This window comes from Pyrgilauda ruficollis, unplaced genomic scaffold (assembly GCF_017590135.1).
Source record: "Pyrgilauda ruficollis isolate IOZ18807 unplaced genomic scaffold, ASM1759013v1 scaffold33, whole genome shotgun sequence".
Lineage (NCBI taxonomy): Eukaryota > Metazoa > Chordata > Aves > Passeriformes > Passeridae > Pyrgilauda > Pyrgilauda ruficollis.
In genome coordinates this window covers 5,001,940-5,014,190 of record NW_024524711.1, presented here as the reverse complement: position 1 = coordinate 5,014,190, position 12,251 = coordinate 5,001,940, and the positions used below count along the sequence as shown (strand labels likewise).

General features: G+C 41.0%; 2 protein-coding genes across 3 annotated transcripts in view; one reads left to right on the top strand and one right to left on the bottom strand.

Annotated features, from left to right (window-relative positions):
* Window positions 1-4,697, top strand: part of LOC121357364 (gamma-secretase activating protein) — a 45,314-nt gene extending 40,617 nt beyond the window's left edge. For both annotated transcript variants that reach the window (XM_041474576.1, XM_041474574.1), the window contains exons 28-31: window positions 331-392; window positions 2,271-2,375; window positions 2,526-2,619; window positions 3,185-4,697. In XM_041474576.1, the coding sequence (XP_041330510.1) occupies window positions 331-392; window positions 2,271-2,375; window positions 2,526-2,619; window positions 3,185-3,285 (362 nt within the window). In that variant the 3' untranslated portion in view covers window positions 3,286-4,697. The remainder of the gene's footprint in view (window positions 1-330; window positions 393-2,270; window positions 2,376-2,525; window positions 2,620-3,184) is intronic.
* A 211-nt stretch (window positions 4,698-4,908) lies between these two features.
* Window positions 4,909-12,251, bottom strand: part of CCDC146 (coiled-coil domain containing 146) — a 60,370-nt gene continuing 53,027 nt past the window's right edge. The window contains exons 14-17 of the mRNA XM_041474577.1: window positions 9,232-9,360; window positions 7,630-7,767; window positions 6,007-6,249; window positions 4,909-5,117 (exon numbers count right to left, since the gene is read on the bottom strand). Coding sequence (XP_041330511.1) covers window positions 4,932-5,117; window positions 6,007-6,249; window positions 7,630-7,767; window positions 9,232-9,360 — 696 coding nt within the window. The 3' untranslated portion in view covers window positions 4,909-4,931. The remainder of the gene's footprint in view (window positions 5,118-6,006; window positions 6,250-7,629; window positions 7,768-9,231; window positions 9,361-12,251) is intronic.

The window sequence follows — 12,251 nt, the reverse complement described above, 5'->3', positions numbered from 1 at the left end:
TTTCTCCAGTGTCCAAGAAAAGGGACAACAAAATATGCTGTATCAATCTGTGCCTGATCTTGATAAATAAAATATTATAAACTTGGAGAGTTGCACTTAGTCAAAGTGCATTTGAATTACAGTACAAATTGTTACATAAAATGATGAAGTTATGGACAAATATACAGAAATATATTTGTACACATGATAAACATGTAAATAATAGTCTTTAAACTGAGATTTTCATTTCACTAAGGAGGTGATGTTTATTCAGTATGTCTTCAGTGAAAGTTGAAAGTTTGTTATGTGATTACTGTTTGTTTGATTTGCTTTTTTCCCTGTTGCTTCTAGATCTGGATGACACTGAACAGAATGAAAAGCTGAAGTTTAGTATTGTCATGAGGCTTCCAGAGGTAACTAATGGCTTTAAATGTAATTTCTTGGATTTTGGAATTGATAAGAAATTCCTCCTTGTGCATAGGGTCAAACCAATGAAAGACTTGGCTGTGGTTCAAATAGAGCCTGATTAAAATATAACTAGAACATCCATAGTTTCTCCATCTGCTGCTCCTGGACTGTAGGTTACCCTGATAACTTAAATTACAGATTTGGCCATATTATTTTACAGAGTCTCCAGTATCCCACAGAAATTAACAAGACTGACACTGTTCTGCTGAGTACTCATTTGCATAAGGCAATGAGGGTTATTTAAAGGGGGTTTATGGGGGTTTTGTGTGTGCTTTTTAGCATCCACAGAGTCTCACTTGTGACCTCTGTTTGGTTCTATACACTTCAAAAAATATGTTCAAAAGCTGGTATAGTAAAAGCTGTAAAGTTGTATCATACCACAGCTTTGTGGTAGGGATGATCTCCCCTCAGTTAAACCTCACAGTCTCACCCACTGACAAAGTGACTTGTGTAGCCACAAGAGCTGGTTACTGATCCTCCATAAATTGTTCCAGCAGGATGGGAGATGCATTTCTCCTTCTCCTCTTTTGCTCTTAGTGCACAGCACAGGGCTGCAGGGGAAGCACAAGATGTCAAGAAGCAGAGGAACACCAGGGATCCCCCTCAGGGAATGCCTCACTGCAGAACAGGCTTTTTTCCATATGAGTTGCCCATTGTTTCCTCATTATGTGCTGTCACTTATAGTTCAAATGGCCAGAAGTGCTACTTGGGTTTTCCTGCAACAAAGGCTTCTTTATTTGGCAGCAGTTTTGAGAAGGGGTAGAGGAGGAGAACTCCACAGGATGTTCTTTGTCCTCTGTGTCTTGTTTTGGACCAGGGCTGGTGAGCTGGGGTCAGCATGGGGGCCCTGAGTTGCCAGCCCTGGGCCTGGTGCGTGGGGAACTCCATTCCAACCACGCTCTGACGTGAAGGGCTGAGCTGGGAGAGATTTAGGGAACAACTACTGCTAGCTATGCACAGTAGACTCAGTGCTTTATTGTATCTATTTACAGCTTTGGGAAAAAATGCTGGGAATAGTCTGTTTGCCAGAAAGGTCACTTTGGGGTGATTCAGACTATTTTGAGCAGGTTACATGCAGTGGATGACTTCAGTTTAATCAGAAGCAAGGATTTAAGCACCATTAAACTGTACAGCATTTACTAAAATGAACAGCTGTCTGCATTGCAGTACAGCTGAAGGGGAGGGCCAAGGGAAGATCTACCCAGGGAAAATAGCAGAAGGTGGAGCTAATTTCACAGTGTGTTCCTGTTCTTTTGCTTATTGGTTGGGATTGGAAGCTTTGGGAAACCTGGTTTTGAATTTCTTTTGGCTCTGGGATTGAGTCTATGTTAACGGTTTCCAGGATGATGACCTGAATAATGGGATCCAAACTTACATTCCCAGTATCTTTCCTTGCCAGTGTTCTGCTTGTCTAAGGTTCCTTAAGACTGAGCCTGAGAAACCCTGTCCTGAAGGAGCTTTGAGGAATGGAGCATCTACTTTATTATTTGGGGAAAGAATAGATTCAAATCCATCACAGTAAAGGATAAAGGTTCAATTAGTACTTAAGTACACATCACATGGGACAGTGGCACTGGGACAGATCAACTGAGGTGAGGACTGAGCAGTGAGGTTTTGATTTACCACATTTTGAGAGCTATGAAAGGAAGGCTCCATGGGTAAACATGATGACCTCTTAGCCTCTGTCTTGGGGTCTGAAAGCAAAGCACATCTGCATTACAGCCTGGATTTTATGTCAGCTTTTCCTCCCTTTTCCTCTTTCTAAGTTTCCACTGTCCTATATCTATGTTCTCAGATTTTGGGGTTTGTTTTTTGCTTACTAGGCTCTTGGTCAAAAGGTCCGGCAGTACTGGAATCATCCGATAAATGCAAATTTAATGGCACGGAAATATGTGAAACTTTTGCTCGAGAAGCTGGGAAGCAGGCAGGTAAGAGCACAGAGGCTGTTTTAAAATCTTATGTTTTGGCAGTGTTGAGATTCCTGAGCTTTCTGTGGACTGTAACACACTAAAGAAACATTGAAACCTTGGTGCATCTGTGTGACTTTGTGAAGTAACAAAGAATGTTCTCCCTTGCAGTGCAGCAGGCCTATCCCTGAGAGACTCTCCGTCCCCGTGGAGTTTTTGCCACTGAACTACCTGACTAATGTGCTGGCAGAGATAGAGAATCAAGGTAGTGTTAATTCTGTACTTTGGAAGACCAGTGATTGTTACCCTTTGATGCTCACTCAGATGCATCCTGCCTGTACTGACACACTGACTTATTAACATTCCAGTGTTGTTGAACACATGGGTTTGGTGATCTTTCTGCTGATGGAAAGTGTCAGGGGCTGAGAGCACCCATGTATGGGTATCATCCTATCTGGGGAAGAAAAAGAGTTAAACCATGTAGCAGTATATGAACACGTGCCCTGGGCCAGTCCATGGACTAGCACTAACACAGCCACTCTGCTTCAAGCTGGGTTTGGATCTCCAGTTTGGAAGCCCAGCCTCCAGAGAGGCCTCACTCTCTGTGGGTTATAATTTACTTACATCCCACTAACAGGATAGTTTTTGCCACAGATTAGCATCCAAAGGGCACCACTGAAAGCTGTAGGTATTTTTGGGTGCATGAAAACACATTTCTGTTACCCCTTATCTTTTGGTATTGTAGATGAAGATGTTTAATAGACAGCAGGACTGTAAGTGTACAGGAGCATGTACAATTTTGTAAATACTTGCTCACCATGTTTTTCTAGGTGTGCATCCATATGAAAAACAAGACCATGTAAATGCAAGATTTGTAGAGGAAACAGCACTCAAGCACACTATGACACTTCTGGGTCTCAAATACTCCTGAAATAACATGCTGTTGAAGAATAACATGCTGTCAAACTGTGGTGCCTCTGTAAAAGTATTTATTTAAATGCAATGTTGTTTCCCAAATAACCTGCAGTTCTGGGTAGTCACCAGTACTGACATAAGCTACTAAAACAGTGTTTGGTCCAACAAACTGAGGCTGAAATAATAGACTTCTAGATAAATCCTAGAGAAATGCATTTGACATAATCCTAGGTTTGAAATATATCTGTGGGTTCATTTTGAAGTGGTCAAGGAAGTGGAACAACAGTGTCAAAACATGCTGTGAAAATTGGTATAAATGTCACTTATTTTAACAAGACAGTGCTGGAAATGGCAGCCCAGTTGCAGGGTTACAAGAACTAGTAACTGTTTACTTGGATTAATAAAAGGATTTCTTGGTGTGATTGTGTAAAGCAGGTAAGAATAACAAATGACTTTTTATGTCAGGCATGAGTACAGAGACAGTCATTCCTTGTGGTGGTATCCGTTATTTTATGGTACTTCTGCTTCTGGAGCTGCATTTTAATATTTTCAGTTTTGTAATTAACACAAAATATAATCTCCTTAAAGTGCATGTGACAGATTTTGTTGGGGGTTTGTTTGTTTGCTTGAGGTTTTTTTATTGTTTTTTGAAGATATGTATAATATATTGTAAGTAATATAGGATAAGAAAAAAGCTTTAGAAATTGATCTTAACAGTGGCTTGGACAGAGTTTTACATAATCCTTTCTTACGACTTCTAGTGTTACAGTTCAAACTTCAGCTTCAGAAAGAAATTAGGCAGGCTGTTTTTCCTTTGTTTTCAACTTCTGTTTGTATGTAACTGAACCAATATTCTTTGCTCTTTTAAGTTCTGAACTGTGACATTAATTTCAAATAGTAAAAGCAATTTGCTACACAGAGAAAATTGCCAAGTTGTGCCATGCAGGATTTCTGCAGCCTTTATTGGATTTTAAAAAACTCTACAAAATTCTGGACTATTAAACTAGAAAAACTCATTAATATTTTATATATTTGGGAGCTTTTCGAAACAACCTCTGATATCCTCTCTGAGTGGTGTCCATTGATGCTCCCTGTTCCTTACCAGTGAAATAAAAAGGTCCGGTTCCTGGCAGTGACTTGGCAAGTTCATGGTCACACTTGTCACTGCCAGCAGTGAAGCTTTAGCTTTCTTAGTGACTGCATAGTGAGAAGAAATATTTTTCTTAATATAATTAGAATTTCTCTGGCAAGTGTAACCTCCAGTCCCAGACTGCAGAAAGCCATGTTGGTGTGTGGCTATAAATGATGGCCACTTTGTATTATATAATAATAGGAGAAGATTTTCTAGCCTTTTCTTTTAATGAATGTATTTTAACATACCTTCAGATGCAATAAAACTTCACCTGGAAAAATATTAAGTATAGCATGAGGATGACTCACTTTTTTTGGCACTTGGAAATACTGCACTGCATTTGGGATACCAGGAGAAAGGATTCTGGATCTCTGACCAGTTAGCTGTGCTTTTGTCATGAACAAGTACTTCATTTTCAGCATGAAATTTGGCTGAACACCAACAGATCTTCCTTCAGTGCAGTGTAAATGCTGCTGACTCTTGTGATCCAGCAGCTGGTATTGGTCTCTCCTGCTTCGGGTGCTGTCTGTTCAGATTTCAGATGGCTTGGCAGGAGGCTTTTTGAAATGTCTTGCACTCGGGCGGGGCTCACTTGGTCTGGAGGGAGCCACGTGAGGCTGCAGCAGTGGGAGTCCCTCCTCCTCCTCCTCCTCCTCCCCTTTGGGGATAGTGGGGTCGTGGCTGGGCAGTGCAGCTTGTTTCTCCTCTTCAGGCTCCTGTCAGAGAAACACAGCTTGGTCACACAGGGGTTGTGTGCTTTAAAACTCCAGTGCTTCCCCGAGCCAGTGTACAGAATCCATGACAAAGGCAATGCCCTTAGTCTAATCCCTGGCATGCCAGGAAAGCTGAAGGGGTATTAAAAGGAAAGCATGGGGTTTGACCATGTAGATATGAGTTTGTCCTTTTAAACAGTAGACAGTTTGAGCCTGCTATGCTTTTGTTATTTGTAAAGAAAACAGGTTAGATGAACTTTTAAAAGATGTAGTAATTATGCACTGAAGATGTGTGGAAAAATTGTGTTCCTGAATACAGTTACTAAAGTGGGCCTTTATCCACAGCACTGAAAGAAAACTTGAGTCACAGCATGAGGAGAAGTTTCATGACAGAAGTTTCTTATTCTAAAATATTATTATTTAGGAGCTCTGCTCTGGGATCACTGACCATCTCATGGACAGAGGCAGTGTCCAGCAGGGTAAGGTTTCAAGTGCTGTCTGCCATGCTGCCCTGCCTACCCACAGTGTCTTGCTCAGCAGTGATTTCTTGCTGCTTCTGATCTGATGCTCATTGTATCTTGTATGCAGGAGACATTAAACTTCTCCTGAACCCCACACTCCACCTTTTGCAGCTTTACCTTGAAATCCAGTGAAAAGCAGTGATGGCAGCCCTGCCCTTCGGCTACAATATGGTCACACAAACTACTTTAATAACCAAAGGTGAGGTTTTTAGTGTATGATCTCCTTAAGATTCAATGACCAGCTCCAAGAGGTGTTGGCAGACTAGAGTTAAAACTGCACAAACCCACTGTAGTGGGTTGTCAGTTGTCTCTTTCTGTACCATCATCTGCACTGCCTCCTGGAGCTCTTGCAATGTATGACAAAAACTTACTTTAACTCTGTCTTCAGCTGCTGCTTGTATCTTCTCATTGTCTAGGATCTTCCACTGGTCCTTTTCTGCTTTAGGAGGGGGAAGGCCTTGACTTATCATCAATGAAGCAGTCATCACAAATTGTTCTTTGTCTCTGATTTCCTGACGGAGTTTAAGGGCAAGTGCTTGCTTCATGGATAGCTCTGCAAAAAGAGCCCTTATCTCCTGGGTTTTGTGATTTATCTTCCTCTGCAGATCGTTGGTCTGGAATGCAAAACAGCTGCATTGTAGTTAGGGCTTCCCTTTAGGCACTCCCTGGGCATGACATTTAGGTCAGTATTAGGCACATGAAAATAAGTCCACCTTGATAAGGTTTTAAATAGTAGTTCAATTCTTGAAAATTACTTAATTACTTGTGAACACTTAGAACAAAAAAAAAAAAAAAAAAAAAAGGCTGCTCAAGGAGTCACATTTACTCCAGTACAAGAAAAGAAAATTTGTCTTTGCTTCTTGACCTTTTCAGCTGGACAGCAAAACTCCCCCAGCCCACAAAGGCCTGGGATCCCAATTCTTTAATTCTTTTTGAGTTTATACACAATTAGCTTCATAATAAATCTGGAATAAGCCCAATTCCTATGAGATAATTGAGTGATAATGATGATGCAGGGGCTGTGGTTGTGACATTATCCTTGGAAGGGGGACAAACAGAAAAGGAGTGTGACAGAAATCCTTGAGTCTCACTGCAGATGATTTGAAAAAACAAAAAAACTTTAATACTGTTTAAGTGACTAATTGGAACTGGGACAGCCAGAGCACTTGCAAATGCAACTTTTGGCACAGGGCCATTCTTACAGTAGTTTATTAGCCCATGGCTATCATTTCACAAACACAGTTAACAACCATGATATTTCTGTTCGTATTAAAATAAATTTTACAAAACTGTTTTGAGCTTTCATGTGTGCCAAACCTAACATTTAAGAAAAATTTATACCCTGGCCTTGTTTTACATTAATTACTTACCTTTTTTTTTTTTCTGCCTTTCCCTCAGCTCTGCTCAATTTGCAGCTTTTTCATTAGGAATATGGGGGCTAGGAGCATTTTTGGTCTTTCCCAAACAATAGTAATTGCAGTTAAAAGCAAATTGCTATAATTACATTTTTAAAACTGTATTGGAAGTAATGTTTCCTGTGTGATTCTCCCTACCTAAACAACAAAAGAACTTTGAGCCAGATACCAAGTCCATCTTTTTGTATGTTGGAGCAGAATTTACCTGGCCTTCCTTTATTTCTTTTTTCCCCTTATTTCTTCTTAGCCTTAGAGCTGTTTGTTGTGGAAAGGCTGTTAAGTACATTTGCGAAAGGAGGATCCTACAAATTTTCTAAGCATCTACTTCAGAAAGAACTAATTCTATATTTTAGTGAAAGGTACTATTTATGGTGCAGCTTTGTTTTTAAAAGAGAGGGCATTCACCTAATAGTTTCAGTTTATCTGTATTACTGTTGCTATTCCTGTCTGTAATTTCTGAAGACTAACTTATGATTTGCCTCTCAACATTTCCAGCCACTTTTGTAATTTGCAAGTGAATCACCTCTTGCCCAGATACTGTTTCATTTTGCACAGGCTGGCGTGCAGAGCCCTTCTTACCCTCCTGGCGAACAGCAGCATGTCCTGCTTGCTGTTCTCCACCACAGTGCGCATTCTGTCCGTCAGGTCGGAAATGTTCTCGCAGAGGAAATCTATCTTCAGCAGCCTCTGCTCCTTCTGCACCAGCTCTGCCTCTATCTGCAGCAAGAGGGAGGACACAGTGTAAGGAAAGGACAGGGGAAGGTGCAGCACAAGGCGTTCTGTGATTGTCTTGAGCTGCTGAAATAATACTGGTGAACAGTCATAAACGAATATGTTCACTATCAGATTTCTCAAAATTTACACCTTCTATGCCGAGGATCAGGCCCAGATTGGTTCAGTTGGTTGCTGTCAGTTGTACAGTTCTTCCATGCCAGGCCCTTTTGGGGGCAGGGGTTACACCATTGTTACTGCCTTGCTGTGGTTTTCTTGAAAGCAATGAGGCTTTTTTCTAGTCATAATTTTTTTTTTAATCTTTTGGTTCCTTGAGTCACACCATAATGGAAAGTTTCAGCTCTTGCTTTAAATACTTTTCCCCTCCTCATGCTAAAAAGAGTATGGGCTCCATAAACAAATTATAACTACAATGACTTTAAATCCCATGGAGATTGAAGTAGACATTTAAACTTATCACGACTCCAAGAAACCTTCTTCTTAATGTGTAGGCTGTTGGTAACAGGCTCTGTTGTGGCCTGCTTGGCTCTGCAGAGCTCCCTCCTGTCAAGGAATATGGGACAGTAAAGCAAAAACCTCAAGTAATTCAAGAAGCTGTGTTCAGGGTCTGTCTTTACAAACTGGATTTCAAAAGCAGGACGCTGGGGTGTGCTCAGAGCTGGCTGCTACTGCCCTCACACCTTCAGAGCCCTTTGCGAATCCCCTCCAAACACTGAACACAGTGGGAAGAGTTTTGTGTTTCTATAACTGGGACAGACAGAACTATATAAGAAAATGCTGTTCCTTTACCTTCCTCCCCCCACACAGAGGGCTCTGAAACTGGCTCTCCACTGGACCTAATGCTTCCCTCTGGAGTCTCTCGGGGCAGTCACCAGCAGTGTTGCAGTCAGGTGTCAGCTGCTGGCTGGCCTGGCTGCTGCTTCCACCAGGCTCTCTTTGGTGGCTCTTTTTTCAGCAGGGAAGCAAAGCAGTAGGGCCTGGCCCTAACAAGGGACAGTGTTTGCTTTTGTGTCACACATGCAGGCTTTGTGAAGAGGCTGGCAGGTCTGCCTCCTGCTCACAGCCCGTGGATAGTGGTGAAACAGCTCATGGCAATTTAGCAAAGACTGACAACCCTGTTTGTTAGCAGTTTATAATTCTGCATTTATCTCCCTCTGCTGCCTTTTCTGTGCCTTCCCCTAGTGAGGTGGGTCTGCACTGAAGTGCCAGAGGATGCTGCACAGCCAGGGGTACCTCACAGAGCTCCCCCTCCCCAGCCTCTCCTGGAAGAAGTCAAATGTCCCATGTTCAGTTGACGTGAAAAGCAGATGCTAGGCTGGAGTTCACATTGGCCAATCATAATTATTTTTATTCCTCTTACAGAAAGTTTATTTTAAAAATAAAAGACAATATTTGCAATTTCTAAAAGAGGTTAAGCACAGCAGGATAGCTTATGATAAGTGATGTTACCTTTTCAATCCTTTTTAGCAGCTCAGGTGGAGATGGGTCCTTCCCTCCCATTTCTTGCTTTCTGCTCTCATTTGTGGCATCACCATAGTTTTCCTCCAGCTTTTTAATCTTGTCCCTGCACTGGGAATACTAGCAAAAAAAAAGAGTCTCAACAGTTATTTATTCCCACCCAACTCATCCCCAGACCTTGGTCTGGAGACTTAAACAGACAAGGATCAGCCATTTAAATAAGCCATTTAAAATTTTTCTTTTAAAAGAGAACTACAGTGTGACAGTTGTAGGACAGAGCAAACCCTGCTGTTTGACAGAAATTGAGTTCTACCTGTTTCTTGGTGCTCAGGCTACCTTTTGTTTTTTTATCTTCAGGAATACAATAGAAAGCTCTGCTTCCCTGCTGGTCGGTACTGAGGGTCTCATCCCTGCAGACATCCAAGTTTTCTACGCTAACGTTCCCAGGCATGTGTCCTGAAGTGACTCAGTGGTGACACTGAGCAATGAGGTACCCTTGGGACTCACAGAGGCAGGTGTTCCCTGACCTTTCCCATGTGAGACCTTCCCATGGAATAATGCTTCCCAGAATATGCTACAGGGACATCCAGGCTCAGTGTAAATACTCACTGAACGAGTGGCTGGGCTGTTTTTTCATGTTCGGACTTGCAAGACTGACAGTGGTGGGGCTGTGTGCTCTGATGTGCACCTGGCTGGCTGTCAGTGAGCTGTCTGCACTGACATAACTACCCAAGTGTAAATGTTAACCATCCACTGCAGGTGATGACTGATTAAGGAAATTAGTGGTCCCCAGCTCTCAAAGTTATGAACAGTCACCAAAATATAAAGTAAATGTTTAGGTGTTGCCAGGATGAGGTTTGTCACTGGAAGTTAACAAGTCATATTTAACTAGAAAAGAGAAAACTGACAGATATTCTCAGGTGGCAGTGGAACATTACCAGAACACTTAAATACTTATTTTCCTAGTAAAAAAAGCACCACACAACTCACTCCTGTACACTTTGTCTAAAAGCAGCTAAAGTAAAAACCATAGATGAGTGTAATCAACAATTTCCTTGGCAAACCATGATTCTGAACATAGCTAGGTATTGAAAGTTACATTTTGCTAACAAATAGCTAAAACTCAAGCCCAAAAACACACAGAATGGAAGAATGTAAAAGCAGGGCCAGCACAAACAGCAGGATGCAGCTATGCTTCCCGTGATCTTTTCTATTTGGGGCCAAATTTCTCAACCACTAACTCAGGGGAAATTGCCTTGTTGGAGGCAGTGGTATCTTAATGAGATTAGAGGCAGCTCACCAAAGAAAATTTTGCAGGACTGAATAGTTAATTTAGAGAAGGACTATTGCAGCCAAACCACAGTCCAAAAACCATTAAAAACTTTCATGTTAAATGTAAATTCTAGCCTTACTTTTAAATGCAATATGAATTGGAAGTGATCAGATGCAAGCCAATCCAAAAGCATCAAAAAGTGCATTTAGTGATAACCATGCTATTCTGTGTCTGCTTTAGTAACATGACTACAGGCATCTTTTTTTTTCTTTTTTTTTTCCTACTAATTTGTAGTGTTTTCGTTGGAAAAGACTATCTGAGTCATAAGAAAGTCTAAGTCTTAAAATTTTTAAAAAATCCTTTCTCTCTTTCTTAGAGTGGGTTTATACAGGGGATAGGAAAAGACTGTAGAAGAGAGGCTCTTCTACATTGGACTGTAATCAGTCAGGAGGAATTATTGAAGGAGGGAACACATGTCTAGATAAAGCAGCTGGTCTGAAAAAGTGGACATCAGCTTCTTTTTTTGAAATCTCAGTGAAGGTAGGTGAGGTATGTACAGCACTAAAAAAGGGCAAATGCAAGACCTATTTTAAAACATGAGGGGGTACAGATGGAGCTTTGGAACCACGATAACTTCTCTTTCTGAAGAATAAATCTGGAACACATAATTAAGTTTTCTTTGTAGGCATCAAGAAGATAAAAATAACAGGGATAACAGCCACCACAGGTGTGTTGAGTCATGCCAAACCAGAGCAAAGTCTACTATGATAATTCCACAGGTCTGTGGATGACAAATAGTAGGTATCATACATTTTGATATTTATATAGCGTCAATGTATCATATGATATTCTCATAAACAAACAACATAAATGGGTTCTTGATTAAAATATACAGTAAATACCTCTTCAATGGAATGAGGTTAAGCTTAGAGAGACTGCAAGTATTTTTCGGAAAAGATTCAATGCAAAATTACCTTTCTCTGAAAAAAAGTCTGAACCAAAAAGATAATAGCAAATTAAAAAATGCAAGTAGTTACATGTAGACAGGAAAAACTGCCTCTACAAAAACAGAATCAAATCAACTGGTTGGATGCCCTTTCTTTAAAAAAGGGCCTGGTTGTTACACACATTAACATGAAGATGAATCACCTTGTCATGTGTCAAGAAAGGTGCCACCATACCTGGATGCATAAGCAGGAAGGTAACCTGCAAGATGCCTGAATGAATCTTTCACTCAGCCACAGGTACCAGGCACTGCCCTTCAAAACAAATAAAGACTATATTGCCAAAAATAAAAGAAATGCAGAAGAATGATCTAAGAAAAATCTGTAAGAGCTGATTGAAAGAAACAAGGTTGTGTAGCCTAGGAAAAGGATGGGAGAGGAACACGACTAACATCCTTCCAGTAACATGAAATGTTGCAGAAAAGAATGGTCCATTTGTAGTGTCCCTGGAGGACAGAATACAAACCAATATTCTTACACCACAGCAAGAAAGATCCAGGCTAAAGCTCAAGAAAATTTTTCCGCTGTTAAGTAAAGACTGGGATAGCTTGCTTGGGGAAACCTTTCTCAGTGGTGGCTTGAAACCACAGCTTAGCCCTCTCAGGCAATCCAACGCTGCTGTGGGAGCAGATTGCTTAGATAAATTCTTTATCTCTCTACTAGTCCCATTATTCTATGATGTGGTGATATAGTCTGAAGATTTTCATGTATTAAAACCTGGACAAATGTTGTTG